Genomic DNA, 26,771 nt, shown 5'->3' on the forward strand with positions numbered 1-26,771 from the left:
CACCAACAGCTTGTATCTCAGCTAAATGTTGCGAAGAACAGTGATGTTTCAAGAACAAGACAGAGCTCATCATTCTTCTCCCCTCAGTCATGAGTGAGCTAAAAACTGATGAGATGAGCCGGCATCAGTGACTAGCTCTTCTGTGCCCGGCCAGGGCTCTTTGTCATTGATAGGCTCTTCGTTGTGTGAACCCGTCCAGCTCTGCTGTGTGCAAGGTCCAAGCAGTGGCAGTACGGGACTTTGAGAAGTCTTTGCTGCGGCTGCTGGAGGAGAGTGGGGCCGGTGCGTACAAACGAGGCCAGTCCGCTCCCTCTGGTGCTCTGTGGCTCAACAGAGGACATAGAACCTTCGCTAGTTCTTCCCTTCAGCTAATTAGCTCAGTAGGAGAGAGGCGGGGTGCTCCAGAAAAAAAAAAAAGGAGAGAACTAAGGAAAAAGAGAAAAAAACAAATTGACCTCCTCAAGTCAAAGAAGCCTTAGAAATAGCTGACCCACTTGTAGACACACTTTCAGATATTTGTGTGTCCTCAATGCAGTAACCTATATAGCGGTGCACTTGCATCAAGTGGAAGCACAACTCCTCTATTGCTGAGCAGGGGAAGTGATGATGGTGTGCGCCTCACACAGGAAGCCCAAGGGTCATGCGTGTGTGTGAGATGCGTGGTTCCTCTTTGCTCACTGATCCACCTTCAGAGCGTCTGAAACAGGCAGGAAGATGATCCACTTCCGCCTACTCTACCTTTTCCACACTTCCACGCAGACACTTTTTGGCACCGTAAGAGAAAAAAAGGTGCTAGCTTACTGAGAAAACACTGTTCATCTTTAGCAAGAACCTAAATATATGCTCCTTTTTTAACTTGACTTCCTGGGGCTCTTTTTCCTGATGACATAAGCAGACATGGTCAATATCAGCAGAAAATGCTGGATCAGATATGGGGGGGTGAATCCTGTAACAAATCTAGCCTGAAATAGGTTCTGTATTTTGAAAATAAAGGTTCATTCTAAAAGTGATGCCTAAAAAGATTTAAGACTAAACATACTAAACAGGTAATGTATTCACACTTGGGTATAAGAAAAGCAAGAAGACCTGTGTAATGAAACAAGGAGAAAGAACTCCGCTTTCAAAACTGGATCAATTGGTGTCTTAAGTCACCAAACAATTACATGTTATGTTAAAAGCAGATAACTATGCTCCTGTCCCAGTTTTTTTGGAACATGCTGCAGGCATCAAATCTGGAATGACCATATATTTACAAAAAAGTTTATAAGGTAAAATACAAAATGTTTGTGTTTTTATACCATTTTCTAATGTAATAACATAATATCACGTTAGTTATACAAGTCAAAAAGAATTAACTTACAACTGCTTTCTCTTTTTATTTCATAGACTGTCAAAATGTTTTTGGAATTGAGGTTTGTAGCTCATTTTCAACCTTAGTAATTTTTCAAGGAGAAATAACCTATTGGTATCAGTATCACTCTATATTCAAAGTGTAAACATCAGCATGGGTAAAGAAAAAGTAGTGTAGTGTCATCTCTAGATATAAGCGATAAAAGCCTGATGCTTTGGCGACACATTCGCATGGTATTATCAGAGCACATTGTAAACTAATTAGAAGAAGTCATTTGAACTCACATCACAGAAGCACATTATCTATAATACAAAACTGCAAAGCCTAGTTTGAAGCTAAATGCTGGGGTGGGTGAGGGAGAAATGGCTTGCATCTCCATAGGAGTCCGACTGAAAGTTATTATGAATGAGTGGAGTAGAGCAAAAAAAAAAAAAGATAACATTGTCAGGGCATTTCACTCTGCAATACAAGGATGATTCTATGACATGAATACAAAAAAAACCCAACCACCAATCAGAACAACAGTCTGCCGGTGAATAAAACGCAATTTCATGAAGTGATAATGCACTGCATGTTTTCATATGTAAACCATTCCAAAGGTGATGCCAAAATTCCCAAGATGTTTGCAAGTGGATGTCCATTGGAAAAATGAGCACAGACAAGTTTTATTCTTAACGTGAATAATGTACACGGTTTGCTGCATAATCTGTTCTTCAGGTGCATGGTGCTGAATATGTGTAGTTACCTAGGCACTGATCAGAGGTTTCCTGAAAAGAATTTTAAAGTGCCTCTCATACACTAACGCCTGTAAATTATACGGGTTTGCACTTAGATAAATGGTGCTTGAGGAAAGAAAAAACTTCTAGTGACAGGACATCCAAGGAAATGCTGTGTAACTGCTTTATGATTTAAATGACTTTGAGCTTTCTGCTGTGAAAGTGTTCTATTCGACTGCATTATCTGGACCTGAGCATGTATTGCCAGGATTATAGTCTTAGAGCGTTTGTCCACATAGAAGTCGCCAAATTAAAAAAAACTAAAAAGGCAGGACAAGGAGACCTGTGTTCAATTAAAAGAAAATTGACAGTGCTCAATGAACCCAGGACATTAAAGTAGCCATTAAGAGTTCTATTATGGTTCAATAATGTGGACTCACCTCTGAGACTGCAAGATCTGTCTGGGTTGTTTTGTCAGCTTTTTGGCAAAGGGGTTTCTGTGTAGCACGGGCAGCTTCCTATAAGAAAAAAAAAAACAGAAGAATTAAAGTACAAAATTACAGTGTAGTGTTCCATCACAGTCATGTTGCTAGCTCTGCATTGCAAGTAACATCTAATAACGTTGGGTCAAATCTCAGAATATCAAAAGGCTTTCATCTCCCGGCCAAACATATGCTTGAATAGCAAGCTGCTAAAAATAATAAATGTAATGCAGAGAAAAAGCTGCTGGGCCACCATACCTTGCTAATGGCATCCAATGAAGATCATAAAAATTGAACAAGGCAAGCCCAGCCAACAGGCTGCCAGACTGAACACTGGGAAGTATTTTATCATTTCTCGCAGTGGTCTAGAGAGCTCTTTTGGCTACAGTACTGTATTCCTTAAAAATAGAGCAGTTGTTTTTGGCAGTACAGTCTCCCTAGTGATGATGTCAAAAAGTATAAATTCTGTTGATCTCAGTTCTGTCAGATAGGAGTGAAATTAGCCACACGTGTTGTGAATAAGCATGTTTATAATAGAACTGTGGACAATGGACACTGGAGTATGGGCCCTTGCCCACAAAAAGATTTTAAGTAAACTCTGCTTTGCTTTGGCTGAGTGTCATTCCACCCGGGGGATTTGAGTGACTGGATAACTCTTGTTTGAGATGCACAAACAGGGAAGGCACTGTGCTATTTTTTACAGACACTTGGCTGTATGAGAAAAGGAAAGGCGACCTTTAGAGATCTAAACTAAATGTAAAGATGCATGACTATAACAGAAGGCATTTTCTGGAACCTACTGCTCATAAAAGAACATGACAAATTTCTGCAACATGAGCCCCACCAATAACACTAGAGGAATGTTAAAAAGTACATCTGTCTTAAACCTGCATATCAAAAGCAATCCAAAACCTGTATAACAACATTATCTACAAAGATAACACAGCTTGTTTGGCTTGTTTACGTAATCAGTCCGTTACATGGCTTATCAAAATGGCAGACGAATAAAGATTCGACCTTCATCCTCCATTTTACTCTCTGTAAATGGGAAAAAGAACAATGGCCTTCCGAATTTGATGTGCTTAAAAAACGAGTCCTCTGCAATCACCTCCACAAATCAATCCAACAAATATCATATTGTGCATAGAAAATCGTTATGAACTCCTTACACATTATGGCTTAAGCATTATTCTTCATTTGTCCTCTTGCATTTACAGCCTCTTGACTGCCCTCTACAGCTTTAGTTAAGCCCTTCTTCCCTTAGTTAGCATCTCATGCTCTCCCTCTCCGGTCTGCTGGCCTATAAATTTAAGCTGGACCTGTCACATTTCTCCTTCACGTGTCTATCCACTTGCTGTTAGGACATAGAACAATGTCTTTCTCACAGTTAGTGCTGCTGAGCATGTAGAATGGTACCTTGTAGTGCTGGGTGATGCATTGTCTGTGGTGCTATGCTGGTTCTTGTATTACACAACAATACTGATTTTTAGTTTTAGTCTAATTGACAGATAACAGAAACTTAATTCCACTGTTTTTCCAAAATTTCTGTATAATTCAATCAAGTTAAGATGTGAACGAAGTAATTCAGAGTCATTCAGTCTGATGTAGAATAGTGCAGTGTAGAGAACGAGAAATCCTTTACAATAGTGATGATGGAAACTGGGGCATCAGTATGTCTATAATGAAAATATAGTCACTTTATTTGCTTTTTTAAAATGACCAGTGAACCAACATGTAGCTTTTAGAGGCATTAAATGTTTCAGATGTCTGGTTCTTATCACCACTGCTGTGACAATTATGACTGTGAGTTTCACTACATTGCACCATTTCACATCAAATCATTCCGAATGACTTTGTTTACATCTTAATGATTGAATTATGCAGAAAGTTACAAAAATCTAAATGGAAAAGTGGGAATCCCCTTTAACTGCAATGTATGTCATTTGCTAGTGGCTTTAGATTGTGCTAAAAGAACAGTTCCAAATACATAAAACAAATAAATAGTAAGTAAGCAAACAATACAGTCAGGTTCCTTTTGGGGTAATTTTAAGAGAAGTGGAACAAAACAGGCCAATCAAAACAAGCTATGTCAAGTTTGTAAGATGTTCTTTTAACATAGTGTACCTATACCTTTATAAAGGCTAACTTTAAATTATCATCTGATCTGTAAAATTTCATGATGATTAATTTTCTTTTCAGTACTGCCTAACACTAGCACATTCAGTGACAGCCAGTAAACCCATTAAATAACCCATTCTCCATTTTGCTCCTAAACATCTACATAATTATCTACACAACATACAAATGCAGTAGTTTTGAGTGGACCAGACACCACAGTGTCATCTAAAACAGTGTCATCCATCAAAAATTAGGCAATACCAACAAGAAAAGAACTGAAAAAAGCAATCGTGAAACTCTTGTAATCTCAGCTGCTTGCGAGAGGACTACAGCTGTTTTGGCTAAGGAAACGGAGTTGATGTTGTTTGAGGGCTTTAGTTTTCTCACCAGCTCAGCCTGCAGTCGCAGGATCAGCTCATCTTTCTCTTTCAGCTGCTGCTGGAAGGACTGGCTCTCCTCTCTCGTTGGATCCTACAGATATATGCAGAGACACACAGAGACACACACACACACACACACACACACACACACACACACACACACAAACCTGCTTAAAAGGTTACTACATTATTCAGGCCATCTCTTCCAGTTGGAAACAAGTTCTTTATGTGAGAGCAAAAGTGAGTTGCTCTGAATGAGATACCGAATGCTGCGGTTTTGAGCAGACGTTTCGCTTTCCTCCATAAACTTCACATGAACTAGCAGGCACTTTCCCGCGACCTTGTGTTGTCGGCATCTATTATGTGAGCAGGGAGGGGAGGGTGTGGAGGGGGTGCGGCGAGGCAGCAGCTTCAAGGGCGCCAGTGGAGGACTGAAAAGGCTGGGAGCAGAGCACGGCGCAAACGCCTCAACAAACGGCCACCCCATCCCTCTTCAAACCTGCGCTCCACCTAAGCATGCGCAGAAAGCCCAACACAGATTAGACACCAACTGTACTGGTGTAAGAAAGCCTGGATATTCCCAGGCTGTTGTCCGGACAGGGCTTAATTTAAGCTAGTAACAGGCTTAATCCTGCAAGGTAAACATGGAAAGATAACAGCAAAACTTGTATTTCTTGTGCATGCAATTGCTTAATGCTGGGTTACTCACTTCTCTAGACTTCAAACTTGAGAGATTAAAAGAGTCTATGCAAAGAAACTTAAAAGATTAACAACTATAATGGTGCTCATAGGAAAGCCTATAAAGGCTCAAAACACTTGCCAGTTTGAGAGTAGATAATCAGATAAAAACAAAACATTAAAAAAAATAAAGGGTGAAATGATTGCTCCTAATTCTCTGCAGACAGTAGCACAGCTCTGATTTAGTCATACTACTTTTGGGGCACAACTGAAGGCTAGTTTTAAAGACAGCTACCATGAGACTTCATATAGGCACCATTTACACCTTGTCTCATTTGAAGCAGGTCTGTTTGTTATCTTTATATAGAAACAATCAGTGAAACCTGCCTTGTCAACCATTCACTAAGTTTGTTGTGACTGCTGTTTTATCAGGTCTTAGCAAGCATTCATAGTTTAAAGTTGTCTGCCCAGCCATGAAATTGAAGCCTGAACCTGAATTGTACCAGCAACTTGACCAGGCTTGACTGGTACGGCTAAATCTGAAACCCAAACCTGGCCCAATGCTGCTTGCAGAGACTAACAAAGAAGGATTGTAGCAGACATCATTTTAGAGTGTTTTGCTTTGTTACTAAGCACTTTAGCTGATCAACAGAACATTCCATGCTGCGATAAACTGCTATTTTTCACATTTGTAATACACTAACAGTATTTGTTGTCAGTATATTTTTGTGGAATTGCCGATCATACCTGGTAGAGAACAGCAACCACTCTACTCTGATCAACTGTTATCATTAACCCCATTGCGCTAAGTTCCTCTTACTGCTACTGCTACTTGCAAAAATGCTTAACACTCTTTGGGCAAGCTTAAATTTAGAGAACTCTCTGGCTCTTTGCCCTTCCCCACGCAGATGAATCTGAAGATGGCGAGCACATTGAAAGAGTACTCAAAGAGAACTCAGTCTAAACTTGGTGAAGGACCTGCCCTCCAAGCATATAAGTGAACTGTCTACTATCATCATCAGATCTTCATCAGTATAATGCTGATTCTGCATTTGAGACCTAAACATCGAGCCAGACTTTCTTTTTGAGCCTGTGCATAATAAAATCTTTTTTTATTTTAATTTCATTTTTTATTTATAGAGCACTTTTCAGACCCATTTCTTAAACGTAATTGACTAATAGAAGGTGGAACTCAGTTCCACAGTTTAGAAGCATAATAACTGAAAGATGCCTGCATGTGACGATGTATGACATGGTCCGAAAAACTCTCATAAAATCCAACCCCTATTTCAGGCTTTACAGAGTGACTCACAGCAGTGACACATATTTAGCGTGTTTTTTTCCCTCCTGTCTCAGTAATGCTACTTCTATCAACTACTTCAGTAATGCTACTTCTATCAAAAAAAATCTTAGCACAGCTTTAACAAGAAAGGGGAAAGATATGCTAAAATGTTTTCCATGAACCCGACAAACTCTCTCATCATTCATGATGGGACTGCAACTGAGGTACTGTTAAGCTTCATTCTCAGCTTCATTCAGGGGCACATTCACATACTCTTCAAACTTTCAAAGAGCTTTTCAAACTCAGCTAAACATTATACTAAAGAGAGAGCAGTGCGCAAGAGAGAAAATGTACAAACAGGTGAAATTTATGTAAGCACATTTGTTAAAATGAAAACAAATCTTCCGCATAAAGAAATTGGAAAATAAACCAAAGCCCAAACTGAACCTGATGCTGTAAAAGGGAAAAACAGTCCTGAAACCTGATATTTTGCCAGGCCCCTTCCAGGCTTGGGTTTTACATCAGAGTGTCTAGTTAAAAACACGTCTGACTTTTAACATAACCACTGGGTTATCTTATTTAACAGGGGTCTTGTGCTCAAATTTGTAACACATATGTGTGTTCTATTTACACAGTCTGTGTCACAGAGATGCTTTGTTCTTGTGGCCTGAGACAAAATTTGTTAAAAGGGTTTTATATGTGAGGTTTTTCTTGTATTTTACTTTCCACTTATGATATTTGCTGTTTTTATTGTACAAAAAATAATATAATTAATTTTCACATGAATAAATATAATTAATTTTCACATGAACATTTTTCAACCTCTCTTTATCCCTTAGAATTAAACATACTGCTTTTGCACTGTGACTAAGACTGATACATAAATGACCTCTGACTGGCTGCCCTGCACTGTGCCTCATTTAAAAAGCAGTTCATATTGCAACACTCCTTATAACTTAATGGAATGATGAGTGAATGTTAAAGTTTCAAAGCATACAAAAGTTTACACACTGCTAACTTTTATTTCAAAAAGGACCCCGTTTTCCATGACATAGGGCCTTTAAATCAGTAATAACATAAAAACTGCATTTTTAAGTCATTTTTGAGAGTGCATATTTCAAGTAGCACTCTATTGTCTCAAATTATTGTTTAAATGTTTAAAATTAAAAATCACCCTGCATCTAACTGTTTTAATGAAATGTTCATGTTTAAAACATCATTTACTCAAGGGTTAGACTTAATCCATGTCCAGAAAATGTCCCTGTTATGTAGTGCGGAGTCCTTCATGAGAGATCAGTGAAAAGGATTATGCGCTTCAATGTCATGCACTTAAACTAAGCAGTTCACACTCTATTGTTTCGGCTGTAATATGCTCCTTTATTGATGTTACATAAAGGCCTCGAGGGAAGCTGATGTCCCTCTGATGGCACTTGAAAAGTAAATCTGTCCAGCAAAAGCAGCGAAGATATTTTACTCAGAGTGACCCAGTGTCTCCTTTTTCCAGGTTGTTTTAACCAGAAAGACAAAGTATGGAGTTTCGGGCCAGACACTACGATTCAAATGTAATTCTAATGTATATCCTTTAAAAAATGAAAAGGTCACGTCCTGAGTGAGACACGCGGTAAACAGGCAAAAAAGATGAGCCTCCTCCAAATCCAGGCCTGGGGGGAATATTTAATTATATCTTAATTATAGATGTTCACCAAGAGGCGTTTTATCTGAGCAGTGCCATGGAGGACCTCCAGAGAGCAGTTTGGTCACAGTTGCACACAATTCTGTGCACTCTCTCATACATACACACACACACACACACACACACACTCAAACTAATGCATTACAGGACAGTGAACAGTGTCTTTAGTGCCATGCTGTAAAGCTGCACCTGAGTGGATTCTCCGTCTGCTTGGCCTAGATTAAACACTTCAGTGGAAAAACAACCAACAAAGCTCTTCTGTTATGGAACACACGCATACACAGAAAGCTGCTAAATGTTCAGCTCATCGGACACGTGATAGATGCGGTCGAAAATGTCACTGATGCAGTCGAAGACATTCAAAGGTTCCTCAAGGTCTGGCACCAAAGTGGCACTTTCAAAGTTTCATCGGCAAGCCAAAATAAAATTTTAATTTAAGAGTAATCTTAATATATCTATGCTTTTTATAAAATCATATTATTATCATATATATTGTTTTAACAGGGAAAGTTCTCACAATAAGTATGAAGACAACAAGTATAAAACAGTACAGTAAAAGTATAAAATTTCTTAAAGTTTCATTATTCCCCATTTCAAGTTACCACATGTCTATGCCCCTCTCATCCTATGCTATCATTCCGTCACTGGCCCATTCAATGCAAAATTCTATATGCTTGTGACATTCCTGTTCAGACAGCCAAAAGTAGCATATAACTTCTGGCCATGTTAAACTGAAGTTCTACTCATCAAAATTTCTGCATAATCAAATGGTTAAGATGTAAACAAAGTCATTCAGAGTTTCTGGAGGAACTTAGTGAGTCAGAATTGTTCACAGTGGTGATGATAGGAACCAGACATCTAAAGCATTTAACTTCTCTAAAACCCCCCTCACAGAAAGCTATTAAACAAAATGGTTATAAATATGCTGCCTGATGTCTGAGACACTGTTTTATGATAAGCTTCTAGTCAAAAACATGCATTTTTAAACTCTATCCATGGATTTTCCAGCATTCAGGGTGTTCTGAGGTAAAACAGTCCCAAAAGAAAACTTACTTTTTTTTAGATTTACCACTATTTTACCATTATCAGCATTATATTTAAAACTCAGAAGACAAGTGTAGGTTCACTGGTGGCTATATGTTTGTTGTAGACATTTTGACCATTGGTTCCTATCAGAAACACTGTAAAGAAATCAGAGTTGGTAAGTTTCTCTACACTGAACCTTTGGGACAAAAATTTGACACTGTCGGAATTTTAAATACTACCATCATTAATATATTTTAGGCAACGGCAAACTATGCATTCCAAACAAGTGAGCTACATTAGCGCTGACATGCTCTGTAGCAATAAGTTTCCTGTTGCCATGTCACATTCCTCTCATATATTTAAGTATACTAATAGATTCATGCTTATTTGTGATGCACAAAATTATACTGCTAGTGTCCCTGTGAATACCTTTTTTTTCTAAAGTATTAAAAGCTTGTGTTTTCAAGGGAAAATTGTGACCCCTGCACTATGGTAAAACATTTCACACAAATACCAATCTATATAATCATAAAATGCCATCCCAGAGGAGTTAACTATATAATTAACCATACATAAAACACATTTCTGAGTGCAGGGGATCTCAAACAGATATTACTCTGTATGACATATTGTTATTTATAAATACAGACAATTCAAAATGGTTGCTTTTTCAATGCAAAATACTTTTTTCCATTGTAAATATTTTTGAACTTTAATAAACTTTAGTATCTCAGCATTAAGAATAATATACAACTTTTAATGATGGGTAGATTTCTAAGATTTTCTTCTAAACATTGTACCCTCTTTCAGTCAGACCTTTTTATTTTAGTTATAATTCATTGTTTAAGCTTAAAAAAATTGATCTAACTGTCAAATAAATAGCAAGGACGTGAAAGAACTGGAGGACAGATGATTTTGATACACCATTCAGGGGAGATCCATAACGGGACTACCTGAGAAGGGCAACCACAAGAACTTTGTCAAGTGGTTATTAAAGAGGTGGGTGGTATTAGAGGGGCATGAAAGGCATGAAGGTATCCAAGCTTGCTCTGCTTCATTCCACCTTACAAAGCTCTTCGTTTTCACCAAGAGAAAGCCCGTTCCACAGGCTCTAGTTATAATGGAGGCAGGGATAGCAAATGTTCAGAACGGGAAGTTTTCTGCTCAAAGTAGGACAAGAAGTGACACGGTTCCGTCTCAGGTGGGATCGTGGGCTTTATTTTTAAAAACAGGGAACCAGGAAGTTTTTTCCCCCCCTACCTTTTTTTTCCCACAACGAAGCAGGACAAGTCCCACCCTTCTCCTGTCATCCGAACACAATGTCAGAATTCATGGGACCCTATTCTGAGCAGCCCTCCCTCTCACTGCACGGCGCTAGGCTACAGCCGGGCTGGAACATCACATGGTTCGCTGGTGTGACTGCTGCTTCTGCTAGCGCTCCATGTAGGTCAGTAAAGAGGACAGAGAGAGACGCAGACCTCGTTTCCACTTCGCTCAGCTCGACTGGATTTTCGACTCAAAAAAGTCCCAATGAAAAACAAAATCCTCTTCAGTCCTCAAAAAAAGCTCCATATACAAAATCATAAACCTTTCTCCCATGGCAGCCGTGGCCCATCTCCAAAGGATTAGCGCACATAATAAAATAATCTCATCAAGATAGCTGGAAAAATTTTTTATTGATGGTTGAGAAGAATAAATCAGATCAAGTTCTCTTCCATAGGGAAGCTGACTTGAAAAGGATAGGGCACATTTTTGGAAAACACAATAGGGGAAAGAAAATGAAAAAAACATGAATGGTAGAGAATTCCCTCTCAATACTGCATTTCAGTAATGCTGATATCTTGGATAGCCATGTTTTGAAAGATAAAGTTAAGCCATACTTTTTTTTACCAAATCATGAAGACATTAACCCTGAGTGCACTTAGTCAATGATGACAACGCACAAGCTTAGAAAGAGCAAGTCCATTCCATCAGTGGATAATTTAAAGGTTTTTTGCGAAATTGAAAGACTTCACAAATTAATTAAATAATTTTCACAATGCAGGCAATTACCTTGAGAGGGAGTGACTTTTCACTGCAGGGGCTTATGGGTAGAGAATGAAGGCTGCTGGCCGGACTGGTCTCGGTGCTCTAAAAAGGAGGGGAAAAAAAGTAAAGAATGCAAGTTCCAATCCAGCCAAAATAGATTTTTCCCCCCAGAATTAACAGAAGACAGTTCATGTGCAAAAAGGGTGAGTATTTTCGCATCTACGAAACTGAAAACTCTTGCCACTTCAAGACAGTGGATTAGAAACGGCAAGAAGGGTCATGCCCTCAGTAAGAATGCTTATTGCGTTACATTAAGCAGCAGTCAAAAAAGAAGAATTTCATATTATTTCTGCACAAAGATCATCATCATCATCATCCTCATCCTCATCAACAAAATCAGGGACCAGTTTCACCAGATATAAATAGACTACTTACAGTATGGGGCAAATGTCAGAGACCACCTTTCATTTATTTAATTTCCAGTCAAAATGGCCATTAAGTATAAGTACACTATGGATCTGAAAGGATGTGTAGCTGTCAAGAAGCAGTTACTGAGAAAACAAAATAGGCAAAAAAGAAGAAAATTTGCAATTTCCAAGGTCTAGACCTCAACATCATTTAATGGGTTAAATAATCTGGATCATGAGAAAAAGAAAATGCAACTTATAAGATTGAAGTTTGGGGGTGTAGAAAAAATCCCTGCAGATTTCTTTGAGAAACTGAAAGTCTCCAGAAAAGAATAGAAGCTGTTTTAAGGGTAAAGGGTGGAAAAAATAAATACTGAAATGAACATTACATTTAGTTGTTAAGGCATCTGTGTAATTTTCAGGTACATATGTTTTCAGCTTTTTTGACTGGAAATTAAAGGAATGAAAGGTGGTCTCTGACTTCTGCACAGTAGTGTACAGATAAGTTAAACTATACACATTAAATCAAAATGGGATGCAAAACTCGGGCCCAAAGAATATACCTGTTGGCCGATAACATGACCCAAGGTTTGAACGATGTAGTCAAAAACATGAGGCCCTAGTTGCAATCCCTGTGTAGGCTTAGGTGGAATTATTTAGTAGCTTCTGCCTGTATTTACAAGTCTTGTATGTAATAAGACTGTATTTATGCAGCTCTTGTAATCCTAATTATGATACTGTTGATGTGGTGAGAGGCGAAAGCTAAGATTGGGAGCATATCATACTGTGTTTATTCATAGCATGAAGTCAGAGCTTCATCCTAGAGCCATATGCAATGAAAGTTTAGATTTAGACATTTCCTTTTGGAAACATTCTAGTGCAACAGCTTCAGCTGTAATGTGTCAGTTGGGCTACATGTTGTTTTTGATAGCAGGTTGTGCCCCTACTATTTTCTGCAACAAACTGGAATGTAATGATTTAATGGAAGTTGAAGGTGCACAAAAGTAACATTCGTGAGGTGCACACTATTTTCTGCAAACTCTTTAAAGCTTGTGGCACCTCTACCTCTCCCCCATCACAAGCTGAACATGGTAATACTAAAAACAAGCTACTGCAGCATTTGAAATAGTGAGATAAATTGCCTCTGCTGTATGTCAGTTTGACTCTAATGACCTAACTAGCACAGTGTTGATATGCGACAACTGAAATGATAACCCATTTATAGTGAATAGGTGACTGGATAGTGAGCTGATCAATGTTTTGATTAATCATTTAATCATGAGTCAGTGGCTTCAGAGACCTACTCATGCTGAAACATAATAGAACTAATTATGTCCTATTACAAGATAGCAGAAAGGAAAATAAGCCTGAGAGTTTGTACACTTTTTAAATGGAGAGATTTTATGACTTTTCCACGACACAAAATTTCTATGCCAAACATTTAGCAAAGTGCTGGGCAATATATAATCTACAGCGGTATACCCTGATACTGACATACTATTTCCTGTTTTAGTGATATTTTTAGAGATATATTTGATAGATAAGGATCATTTAATTGTGTGCACTTTACTCATGGTATGCAGTCTTTGATGGTTTATATTTAACTAATTTGCTTAAAATCCATAAAAAATAAGGAAACTCAGGAAGCATGAGTTTATTAACTTGACCAACGTTAAACTCTTAATATCACCGGATAACATGATACTGAGATATTTTTGAAAATACCATTATACTGAATTTTATCAGTAACTACCCAGTATTAGTTTAACACAGACTGGTCCAAGAGGACAAATCGAAATATGAATTTAATATTTAAATATTATTAGCTAGTAAGTCAAAATGCAGTTTAAATGCATTAAAAGAATGACTGTGAGTAAAACTAAAATCTGACCCATGTATGGATATCTGCACCAGGTTTAACACTGAGAGAACAGATCTGTTATTTCTCTCAGTAAATTAATGTTGCATAATTTCAGAGCCTATTTATTTTGTTTTGACTTCTCCGGCATCCCATATTTGCATGGGCAAACACGTCCATCGGTTTCGTTTGTAAATAGCAGTTTAGGAAAGGGATGTAACGAGAGTTAGTTCAGAATATTCAGTACCTAGAGTACTGTATAAAATCATATCAAGTCAAGCATCCTCGCGCCACTTACAATGCATCAACTATAAACCTAGTATGACTCAGAGTAAAAAAAGCTAGTCTCACAGGTCTTAGTGTGACACACAGCAGTGGAGTTTTTTCCCTCTTACATTGGGCTTGCTAATTTGCCTTCTCCAGTGTTCGAATGTCATAACATGTCCCACCACACACACGTCCTGAGTGTTACACCTTAGCTAGCTGAGATTCATATTAACAACGTTAGTAAAGCTAGTCTGCGTATAAATACATTAGTCTTGGTGCTTTTTGCAATCTAGACTCTTCAGTGCTTCCAATGTGATAAAATGACGAACCACATGGGGGAAAAGTCCAGGAAAATCCATGATTTTTCTAGGCCTGGAAAACCAAATGTCTATGTTCCACGACTCTTCCAGGATTTTAATGACTGTGCAAAGGCTGAGCCTAGTAATCTATGATTGCCAGAGAAACATAAAGAAGACTAGATTCTTGAGCAGAAAGTTTTTTGTTTTTCACTTTTGTTCAGAATTCAAGGAGAGAGAAGTCACTTACAGTGTGCATAGTCGGTATATTCCTGATTGTTTACACAGATCATAGTAATGGCAGGAGTTACATTTAAAGTAAACTGCTGATTGTGGTTTCTTTCAAGCTGCTCTCTACAAGCATTCTAAAATACCAGCCTGCTCCCAAATGTGTCAGCTTTGATCAATGTGTGTCCTATACTTAATTCTTAAGGACAAAAGAAAAAGAACCTCTTTGGTGAAACTACAAAAACAAACAGGCATAATGGAAAAGACTGAATCAAAATGTTGAGCAAATTGATGGTGTTTCAACTTAGAGGATTAATGCATGTTCAAATTCAAACAGAATACTCAATGAGAAAACAAAGGTAAAACAAACGTGCTAGAAATGCTACGGTACTTGAATTTATGTAAGGTTTTCTTTGAAGACATTTTTAATAAATATAATAAATACTTCTGGTTATTTAGATCATAAGCCTACTGCTAAAACTTGCTTCTGAATTTTGGACTGCCATTTCACTAATATGCACAAATGCACAGAGGTGGGCAAAGTAGCCAAAAATTACATTCCAGTGTAAGTACTGTTATCTTAAAATAGGAATTACTCAATATAAGTGAAAGGCACCCAAACTATCACTTGTGTAAGTGTAAGAAATCTAGTGAAAAGACTACACTGCATTGAACTGTCGAAACAATTGATGTGAATTCATTATGTCATTATAAAATGACAAAAGTGTGAGGGTGTGGCTAATAGACATCAAATGTGCTAATCAGGACAAATGATAAAGAATCTCTAGCAGAAGAAAACATATGACATGTGAACTGAATGCAAATTATTTAAAAACGTAACAGAAAAAATGTCTTTGTGGTAAGTTGCCTCCATCTGGCACCGAAAACCTTTACTTGAAGTAAAAAACTAATCAAAATTTCTCAATAGAGTGTGGCTGCAGACATGCACTCTCAGACAGATGCACTCTCAGCCCCAGTGACATCACGTGCACGTGTACAATGGCAGAAGCAGCCCAACAGCAAGTTAATTTTGGCTGCTTCTGCTTAGCAATATCACTTAATTCATTTTTCGTCCATAACACAGCCAGAGAATTCAATTTAATGTACCTCTCTGTTGAAAAAAGTCATAGAACCTATTAAAAGTGTCTGTTGATTCCTGGTGGTTTTCAGTAGTTACTAATGGTATTTGGTGTCTTCCTGATGGGTTGATATCACAGTATAAAAAATTCAGATCATTTAATCAGGTATTCTGGGACTGATTCCAGATATATTTGTTCGTTTCCTAATGGTCTCTAACGGCAACCATCAAGCCAACCATCTTCCTGTTAGGAAGCAAAACTATCAGGTTTTATTCCTAACGGTTGTAATTGTCTTCAGCACGGCTTTCATGAATTTCAGCAGTAGCCTGTTTGTTTTTCTTTGCGAATAAACCCAACATTTGTCTTATCGTCATGGTAGGTTTTATTTTGTAAGTTTCCATGTTTAATTACCTTGTTATCAGTATGATAATGCTAATATATGTTCAGCGTAACTCTTGTTGCCCAACAGTACGTGGTTCACTGTTTCTTCCTCATAAAACCGACAAAAACACTGTCATGGCAGAGCGTGCACTGACGTCATTAATAGGCTGGTGGTGCATGTCAGGTTGAAAGTGTATGTCTGCAGCCAGACCCTTCTCAAATTTAACAAAACCACCTCTCACAATCATTGGCACCTCTGTTATTTCACACTTTGCCATCATAACAGCAACAATTCTTTTCCTATATTGCTTAATGAGACTGGAGAATACAGAGCAAGGAATCTGAGACCACTGCTCAATACAGAATCTTTCCAGATCCTCAAGAGTCCAAGGTCCTTTCTTTTGGACTTTCCACTTCAGCTCACCCCACATGTTTTCCAATAGGGCTTAGGTCAGGAGACTGGGATAGTCATGTCAAAAGCTGAATTCTGTCCATGATGTCATGTATCAAGATTCCCAGAGCCTTCCAAATAGTGTGTTGGCAGGGACATGGCATCTAATTGTAGTTTTGGAGAATGGGTGACCAAAAATTGCTACCATATCCTAGAAAATCTCCAATCGTGATCCTTGGACAACTTTTTGCCTCTCTATCTATCTGCATCACTGAGAAAAATAGTAAAATGGGAGTAAAACAAACATGTCTTCAGTACAGGTTCACTACAGCTCCAGTTGTTTCAAACTTCCTATTGACCTAACAGTGGATATGGGCATTTCAGGAGTGTAGATATTTTTAAGCCACTGCCTAATTAATAAGAGTCAGAACACCTTTATGTCATTTCATTTATGTATTTTCTAATGCTCTTCATGCAGGTGAATGAGATATGGAACTCATATTACCTCCACTACTAAACATGGACTTTGTTAAAACATGGTTTTGTTAAAAAATAACAATTTTATGCTAATATGAGGAAAGGATTTTCCCTATATTTTCAGTGTAGCCACAAAGCCTTTTTTCATGTCCATTTTTCCATCGTCATCAAGAGTGCCCAAAATTATCAAGTTGACTGTAGACTAGTGTAACTGCACAAAAGACTGTTTCCCTTTACAAAAATACTCAAGTAAGAGCATAAAGTATATTCTAGTAAAACAACTTTTATAAATTGCACAATTTATTTAAAAAAATATACAGTAACACGGTAACAGAGTACAGGTGGTGTGTTACTCCCCATCTCTGCAAATGTAAAAACAGCTGACGAAAACTGCAGAATTAAACTGTCAGCATCAGAAAGTCAACCACCACAAAAAATTTAAAGAAATATGATCTACTGAGTCAAGTGAGGACATACATACACTCCAATGTGTGAATAGAAGAAATGGAGATATGAATGATTTATGTTTAGGCTGGATTTTTATAACATCACAAGTTAAATCCTCAGCAGCATTTTCAGTTGCACAGTTGCCTTCTGTTTTAGTATTTAACATTCAAGTTGGATTGTTGTTCTCGGTTGTTTTTAATTGGCATATCTATGCGTCACCCCAAATTAATCTCACATGAGATATAACAAGAAGCAGTTTTTAAAAAAATAGAAATGAAAAGAAAAAAAGAGAAAAATATTAATCTGAGCTCAGTATCATTGGGTCATGCAAACAAAAACAGTAGAAAGGCACAAGTCATTGTGATGCTTGTTGGTGAACAGTTTACATATGGAGATGGAAGATGGCAGATTTGCAAGTTAATGAGAGGACAGAGTCGGCGAAGAGGGCAAACAATTTCCTCTTTAATATTCATGTTCTTCTGTTGTGTACTCTTCCCTGGTCCTTCTCTGAGGTTCGTAATTGTTATTTCAGGTTTTATGGCTTACGAAAATAGATTTAATGTAGCTAATGCTTAGAGGAATGTGATGAAGCAGTCTGCAGAGTGTGGTGGGTCTTTTGGTTAACAGCCATAGTCAGTAAGAAATCAGAAAGGAGCTTAACTCAGCAGAGAGAAATGGGGCTTCCACTGAAAACAAATGAGCTTGGCGTTCCTAGCTTTTACTTTTGGGTTTTAGTCAAAATTTCCTAACCACTTGAGCCATACCATGTATAAAGTGCACTGTGCCTGAACCAAAAACCTTTCAGCTATGCATTATTGCAATGGTGCATTGACTACAAGAATGTGACTTTTTTCAAGAAGAGCCATTTTAGCAGGTTGAATCTCTTATTCTGCTTGAGCTTCTCCCGTGGGGAGCAGGGCCCCAACTTTGGCCTAATCGATGAGGCTTGAAACTGGTACAGCAGATAAAGATGATGACGAAGAGTGGGGCAGTGGGTCCATGAATCAGCTGCTGGACTGGAACCTTACCTCCTGCAAGATCCTGCGCAGTCGTAGCAGCAGAGTTTTCACCGCCGTGCAGTCCTGCTGCATTAGCCTGAAAGGAAGTGCCTCCAGCCCAGCCAGTGGCTCATCATCCCGGGACAAACAAAGAGATACTGGCCGTGGCTCCCTGGAAGAACAAGACATGAAGTGAAAGGCTAGGGCCATGCTAAGGAGTGCAGGTCTGGGCAAGCAATGATAAATACAGCAGTAATTTAATTAGATTACTATTAGATTGGTATTATTAAAATGACCACTGTTACATTAGTAACTGAGTAACCTATTGATTATTTTGACAACTAATAAAGTAATCAGTTCTTAAAAAAGAAGACCAAACAATAACAATGGACTAAATAATAAATAAAAAGCCTTTGAATTGACACAAATAAAAAAAATGTAAAAGGTATGGGACAAAAAAATTACTACTACTTTAAAATCTTTAGTAGATGAATAATTAACATGCCCATCAGGCTCTGTTCCTTACTGTAAGAGAGATCAGTGGGAGAATATAAACTATGTATTACTGTTATTGTAACTGCCAACTAACCATTGCTGATTTACTGAAAAGGTAAATTTTGATCAATATTTTTTAATCAAGCAATTTGGTTATTGTGATGGCCCTTTTAAAATAATTAGATAACCCTGAAATCAAGATATTGTGTAAAGTGAAATAATCTTAAACCTAGTAGACATTTTTTAGTATTTCTCATCATGTGGTTGGTGCCAGAATATTATAAAATTGTTTACATTTTCATACTTTAAGTCATTTTATCTAGTGAAACTGTATTATTTTACTGGCAGCACAATTATTTTCCAATAGACCATTTCTCAACAACACTTGAAATAACTATCTTCACTTGTCAAGATATATTTTTGCAGTGTGTCTGAAATTTCACACAACAACCTCTCAACCTCAATATCCTCCAAAGACTTGTTCTTACTGCTTTGTCTCAGGAGAAAAAAAAAGGCTTCCAAGAGAGCAAGTCTAAATCTATAGTTAAGTTCTCAGATTTTATTCCAAAGAAAACTATGAAGTCTACCAACATATATAATTAAATATGAATCACTTCCGTTCTAACCCATTACCTCCAATATGCTTGCAAATCAAAGTGCATGGAAGTATGATCTAAATGGGATTTGATTAAGAGTCCTTACACCTACTGTTGATATGATGGAAATGCAAGGGCCTAATACCACATATTTACTTGGATAACTGAACTATTAAAAGTACAGACTACTACTGTGTTTATTATGGAGTTGAATAATATGTCCATGCACCGTATGTACATCTCATCCTCTATGAGAACAATTCAGATATTTTACCAAAGAAAAAAGAGAAACTTGGTAACTGAGTTATCTTTTCATTTATTTTTACAAGAATAAAAGTGGCCATCCACGCTTTTACGTAAGTGATTACCGCAATGATACCATTTGGCTGTATGGCCTGATAGAAATCTCTGAGTGTTTCTCATGAAACAAAATGAGATTGGATTAATTACAACAGCTTAATTCCTTCAAAGAGACGCCCATTTATACTTACAGATAGGACGTAATTGAAACACTTCAACTCTAATCAAATATTCAAGAGTATAAGCAGGAACTTTCAGAGCCATCCATCTTAAGAGATTTTAGTCAGTATATTTTGAGTCAGTTTCAGTTTGATTAATAAACATCAACTCAAGACTTCAGGACATTTCTATAAGGACTACATTTTGTTAATAGGGCTAGCTTAAATAAACTTATGACATTTCAATAATACACTGATATTTGCATATTTCTTAAAAGTTCAAATTCTGAACTTCCATTTTTCCTTCCACAATATTAGTCAAAATTTCACATTCATGTAGAAGCAATGGGTCTATTACGGTGGCTTTGCTGGTCAGTTATTAAAGAAAGCATTAAAGAACACTTATGAATTAAACATACTGAACTGTTAAAGGGCTTTAGAGTTGCTTGATCATGAGGCTCTCACTGGGATGCTCCATAACAGATATGCTCAAAGTCAGGTTACTTACAAAGAAGGCCAACAGCAAGTGTAACCTACCAAACATTTGTGCTTAAATCTCACCTCCCCTATAATGTATTACTTTAACTGACTGCGATTAAGAGAAAATAATTTGTTAATGCTCAAAATATTTTGACATTAACACTGACAACACAATTATTTTAAAACAAAGTAAAATGTTTACTGCAGAAGGAACAAATAAATACATTTATGTAGCCTAACAAGCAGAGCATCATTAGGAAACAACATTCGCAAAAGTCAAATTTTGGAGTAAATACCAGTGTAACAACTTGCTAGTATCATCAATAGCTTCATGTTTCCACAAGGACATATTTATGCATGGACGTTCTGTGCAATTTCCGGCTTTATGCTATTTGCCAAAATGTTAAAGACATCCTTTAATGGCAGATTTTCCGCAGTAGCCTCTCATCAGACTTTCTTCATTGGTGATAGACAGAGCGGATAATGTATTAAATTATGGGTTTCAGCGCTGCAGTTGAGAAAGTAAAGTGTGGATGAAAGAAATAAATGTGTCTCGTTTTTTCCTGGCACAGAAACCTATAACCATGACAAACAGTACATTTCTCTGAACATCAAAACATGTAGTGCTAACAATTTTTATTGTACGCTGGCCACTTACAAACCATACAGGCGATTCCCTCTCATACGGACGTGCCCGAGGCGGTCAACATTGTTCCCAGACAAAACAAAACCCAATCTAAACATTCTGAGGCAGTATACACATTAAATATTGAACACTAAGAACTGACCCAGTGTTAAATGCCTTCTTCTCGGCTAAACACCTCTGTCAATGTAACAATGTAATCGTTGACTTTGGACTAGGATCATTATTTACACCGTGGCTTAGAGGCAGCTTTTACTCAGTAATTACCCAGATTCAAACCACTGACCACAATTTCCTCTTTTGGCTACATTTTATTTTAACAGGTCATCTTCTAAGAAGAGCATTGTCAGCAAAGTTAAAAAAAGGTACAGATAAAAGTGTTGCAGCCACAGCACCATAGCCTCCTGCCAACATGACAGTGCTGACAGACTTTGGGGCAGATTTATCAAGGGTTTGTGCCATCGCAAACTCCATTTTGGAGTTAAAAACAGTCTAATAATTTACTCAAAAGGTGCAACGGTGCTATTTTTCTTACCTTGGCAAGAACTGTGTTGATGTATTCAGGTGGAACAGACACACACATTTAAATGAAGTAAATTCAAACCAATTCTCAATAGAGATTCTTTGAGGTACTGTATGTAGCTAAGAGGTTATTGCTCAAAATCATACAGTTACCAAACGACTCTCAGAGACTTGGGTTTACCGCATCCATCCAACCGGAAAACAAACGTGTTTCAAAAATACACTTATTTTCTTAAATTTCTGCTGTATTGCTTTTTTTTTCTTCAAACAATTATTTAAGTTGAAATATCACATACTTTCTCAATGAGTAATAACTCATTTTTTTTTTAACCAAGTCAAAATTATGAGAAAAAAGGTCATTACTCCGACCTAATGAGTGACTGTATGAACCTGAAAAAGGCTTGGCAGAAACAGGCTTTTATATAAAAAACACATGGTTATCCTGTGCCGGTTATATATTATTGATTAAAGTGTACATATGCTCATAAATATAACTTCAGAACATTAGAATACAGAAGTTTCAGTAGCCCATCCCGATGTATTCGAGTCAACTTTAGAATTGTTCCACAGACCATACAAGGATTACATTTTCAATATGCACAATGCAGAATTCAGTTGATGTGTGCACTCACAAGTGTGTGTGTACCAGGTATTTCATAATAGCATCAAACGTAGCTCAGTCAGTCAGCTTCTAGATCTAGAGGTTTCTGTTTTATTATTGATATTTTGATGATTTGTGTCCTTTTTTAATGCTTGCTGGTTAACAACTAATTGGTGACTGATGACGATCAGTTATCAATCGAAATAATTTCCCTAGTGACTACCATGTTTGTGTCTGTTGCGCTGAGAATGTCCACCACTCAAATATCTGTTCAGTAGTGGTCATATTGTCCCTTTTCACTGAAGGATAGCGTTGAGAGTGTATAGCCGTAGATGGGCTACAGTCAGTAATTGTCATATGGGTCTGTGTAGAACATTTAAAAGTAGTGGCCATTAGCTTTTGACAAGATTCAATAGTAACCTATAATATCCCATTACAATATCATTATAGCCATCACAGTCTCTGCCCAGGTCTCTCCGAATTCATGCCATCACTTTGCTATGCGAATACTAATAATGCCATCCAGTAAGGGCTTTTTATGAATACAGGCCTCTCTGCTTAGGCGGCTGACAACCCCCCCTGTGCTCTCACCTGGAAGCCTTGTGTTATTAGAGGGCGTAAAGAGCCAGCGTCCTTGTGCTCTCAACTGGCATCTGTCAGCTGTAATGGACTCTCCCAGCTGGGCTACTCTATAGTGTTCAAGTTATTAGTGCTGTATTCCCATCAGGCCTTTACCATTACTATTAGCATCATGCATTTGATTCCTAATTACTCGTTAATTTCACACTACAGGGATGGTGTTGCATATGTGCACCATGAACCCTTTTAAGCCGTTATATGCATTTCACATAATGAAAGTACGACCTTTACACATCTCAGAGAGTGCATATAAACACTAGGAAAAGCATCACGTCGTCGTCATCATCATCATCATCATCATCATCATCTCCAATACAGCACAAGCTATTAATATCACAATTTTCATCAGAGCTAAACAGGCCATGGGCTACCAATATTCATCAGTGTGTTGAACCAACAACAGCACATTCAAGCCATTTGAATAGCACCCCTGGTGTCACACACCAAAGAAGAGCAGAAATACATAAGCACAATAATTATATAATGGAGAAGAATCTGGACAACTGAAGCTTTTCTGACACAATGCACATAAGCATTTAAGCAAAGGAACAACACTGACATGTAAATTTATGCTACCTAAATGTAAACACCCAAATGAAGCAGTTTGTTTCAGTCAGCCATTTGTTAATTAAAAAAAAAACTAAAAAGGAAAAATCTGTAATAAAAGTGGAAACACCTGCCTTTTAAATATATCCAATGTGTCAAATACTCATTAGCCTAAAGGTACATCAGTTTTGATTTCAAGGTAAACCAGCTGCAGAAAATCCTACATTTGAGCGTAGCAATACACGTCAAAGGAAAATGTGAGGAGAAATGAGAAAAATGAAAAGATGGCAAAAACAGAATCACAAACGTGTCCGTAGTTACTTGGTATGGTCGTAAGCTGTACAGCACATTTGGTGGATGCAGATAACTGCATGAGTAGGAGGTGCTTTAAAAAAGCAAATGCAGTGCTATAGGGAGGAAATGTGTGGCATGAAACAAATTGAAAATAGAAATGAGAAAACTAATGGCTGAATATGTATGGATAGAAGGAGAGATGAAAAAAAGAGGACAACGGGAGCAGGTAGAGAAGAACTATGAACAAAACAGCAAAAGATATGGTGCTAACCAAGTTCTATTGAGTTAAGCACTTCAAGAAGTGGAGTAGCCTTAAGAATGCATGTACGTATATGTGTGTGCGTGTGCGTGTGTGTGTGTGTGTGTGTGTGTGTGTGTGTGTGTGTGTGTGTGTGTACAAATGTGTCTGGATAGAGGAATCAAAAGTGGTTTTGTTAAACAACAAAAAGCTATCAGTATGCAAAGCAGAGGTTTACACTGGAACACAAGCTTGAGGTGGCATACACCAGATTAAAATAAACAGTCAGAAAAAAAACTTATAGTAAAGAAATAGATAGAAATAGATTAAATGAAATGAAAATAGATGAAATGTGAGATGAAGAGAAGTGACTAAGGGGGCTATTCACACAAAATGTGATCCTATATCCAGGTTAGCATAGCAATATGTTTCCTACTAGGTTTGAATACAAATGAAGCAGAAACATCATGGTTCTCTGGGAAGGTGGAAGGATGCAAGAATACTGGTTGAAAAGGTAAGGAATGCCAAAAGAAAGAAATAGGTCTACTGTTTTTCCTTCCAGTTGTAATTAATGAAGCTGCTCTCAGGACATACCCACACTGGTTCATAGTATTGGACTTTGCAGGTCATGTCTTTTCACCAGTTTCTTTTTCTTCTTTTGGTAGGCAAGTCTAAAGGTCACATTGTACTGTGTTTCAGTAACAGCATGTTCACAAGGTCAAAACAACATTTACAGTTTACACATTAGGGAAGTACAGATTGCTTTTTATCACTGTTAAATTTACTCATACAGACTCGATCTTGTATGAATCGAGTGAAAAAGATTTTCACTTGATTCATGCACTCATAGGCGTGTAGGCAGATATGGCCATTTCACTGTGATTTTATATGCCAAAGAGCTCTATATAGCTCTACATGACCTCTAGGCTAATGTCACATTTTGACTTTTTGACTCATTCACGCTCCCTTTTTCTTCGCCTGAATCCAGTTCTCGGGCTGAAACAAGGCACGCCAGGAAATGACCTCATTTTTGTTTGTTTGTTTTGGGCGCCTTACCCCTAAACATCCAAAATGTTTATTGGTGTTGATTTCACTCCTTTCATGACTTTGCCCAGTGTAGTAGCAGGCTGTGAAGTGTTGACTTCAACAGAAAAAAGAGGTGGCGGTTGCGGGCGTTTTTTGACACTAATGCTGTTTTTTAGTATGGATGGTGATTTGCCACAGCTGACTGTGTTCAGCTTTTTAAATGTTTTCTTAAAAGTACAGGGTATTTACAGAAAACATAACACAATCAAAGCGCCATTCTCCTACAAATTCATACCTTGTGGGAAAATGCTATTTTTTAAAAGTTCATTAATCAACAATTATTACGAGCGCAGCGTGCGAAGAGCAGTCATATGGGCAGGAAACATGATGATTCAGAAAGCATCTGAATTTCAAATCTGCTTCCTATTTGATGTAGCCTAATAATTTAGGTGGGCGGCAGCTCCCAGCCAAATCAACGACTGTGTCTTATCGGTGACGTCAACTGTCTTTCTTTCTGTGAGCGACAACAAACCACGGCAAGCATGACTCAGCAAGAAATCCCAAGAAATGCCCCCCCCCCGCCCCCCAAAGCCCAAAGCCCAAAGCCCAAAGCCCAAAGCCCAAAGCTGACATAAAAGGAGATGGCTGAGAAGCATTGTCATGACTTTAGTACTAAGAGCATGATCAAAGGTTACGATAATCGTACGCACTCATGATTCGAGTGGTTTCTGACTTGGCTCCTTCGATTAGGTATGCTCAGACCAAAACTATTTTGTGCTCCTTTTGTCAAGACTTGTCTGTGTGCTTAAGAGCCTCCCTCTCTGAATCACCTTGACAGCGAAGGAGACTGGGAAAGTAGCACAGGGCCAGGCACGCAGCCTTCTGTTGAGGAGGACCACAGCTTGCGAGAACCTGTGCAGCCTGTCCCTCCTGCTGCAGCAAACCTGTTCTTGAAGGACACAGAAGATGAACGGCGCTTCGTGCCTCGGACTTGAGACACCTGACCAGCTGGACTCAGGCCAGACATTGATTTGAGGAGGAAGGAATGATAAAACATGTTGGGTAGAAAGTTGCATTTAGTGGGGTAGGGTCAACAATGTGATAAAATTGTGACTAAATGGATCCCATCATGACATACTGTCAACAAGCTGCCTTCTTCTTTGCTTTCAAAACAAATCCATGACCTAACTGTTTCCAGCTTTACGTGAATTTCCACATACTGCAATGTCTTTGCATAATTAGATGATCAAATTCATCCTAAAACCCTCCACTGACTTAGTGTTTGTTCAGTACTGTTGCCATAAAGTGGGCTGCATCCCCTCCTTCTCTCTGGACAGTTTATCCCTGCCTCAGTCTACAGAGCTGTATTTGAGACAGGGAGGGGGCTTTGGGCAAGAAACACAACACAGGCTGCTACACATCAGTCTCCTCAACGGTTGATGCGTTTTCCATGCAAACAGCTGAGATTTTGCCTTGGGGTGATAAATCTTGTCACTTAGTCAGGGTGGAGGATTAAAGTCCATAAACTGCACCCTCAGCTCCGGTTGAGCACAGATACACTGCAGCATAAGGCCCTGTAGCCACAGCAAGTTAACTGCTGTCCCTTCTAAAGCACCTTCCTTTTCCGGCACTGACAGTTTGCCGTGGCTG

General features: G+C 38.1%; 1 protein-coding gene across 3 annotated transcripts in view; it reads right to left on the reverse strand.

Annotated features, from left to right (window-relative positions):
- ccser1 (coiled-coil serine-rich protein 1) overlaps positions 1 to 26,771 on the reverse strand; it is a 99,403-nt gene that overhangs the window by 46,687 nt on the left and 25,945 nt on the right. For all 3 annotated transcript variants that reach the window (XM_036578450.1, XM_036578449.1, XM_036578451.1), the window contains exons 6-9: positions 18,614 to 18,755; positions 11,779 to 11,856; positions 5,055 to 5,138; positions 2,508 to 2,585 (exon numbers count right to left, since the gene is read on the reverse strand). In XM_036578450.1, coding sequence (XP_036434343.1) covers positions 2,508 to 2,585; positions 5,055 to 5,138; positions 11,779 to 11,856; positions 18,614 to 18,755 — 382 coding nt within the window. The remainder of the gene's footprint in view (positions 1 to 2,507; positions 2,586 to 5,054; positions 5,139 to 11,778; positions 11,857 to 18,613; positions 18,756 to 26,771) is intronic.

Source organism: Colossoma macropomum, unplaced genomic scaffold, assembly GCF_904425465.1.
Source record: "Colossoma macropomum unplaced genomic scaffold, Colossoma_macropomum, whole genome shotgun sequence".
Taxonomy (NCBI): domain Eukaryota; kingdom Metazoa; phylum Chordata; class Actinopteri; order Characiformes; family Serrasalmidae; genus Colossoma; species Colossoma macropomum.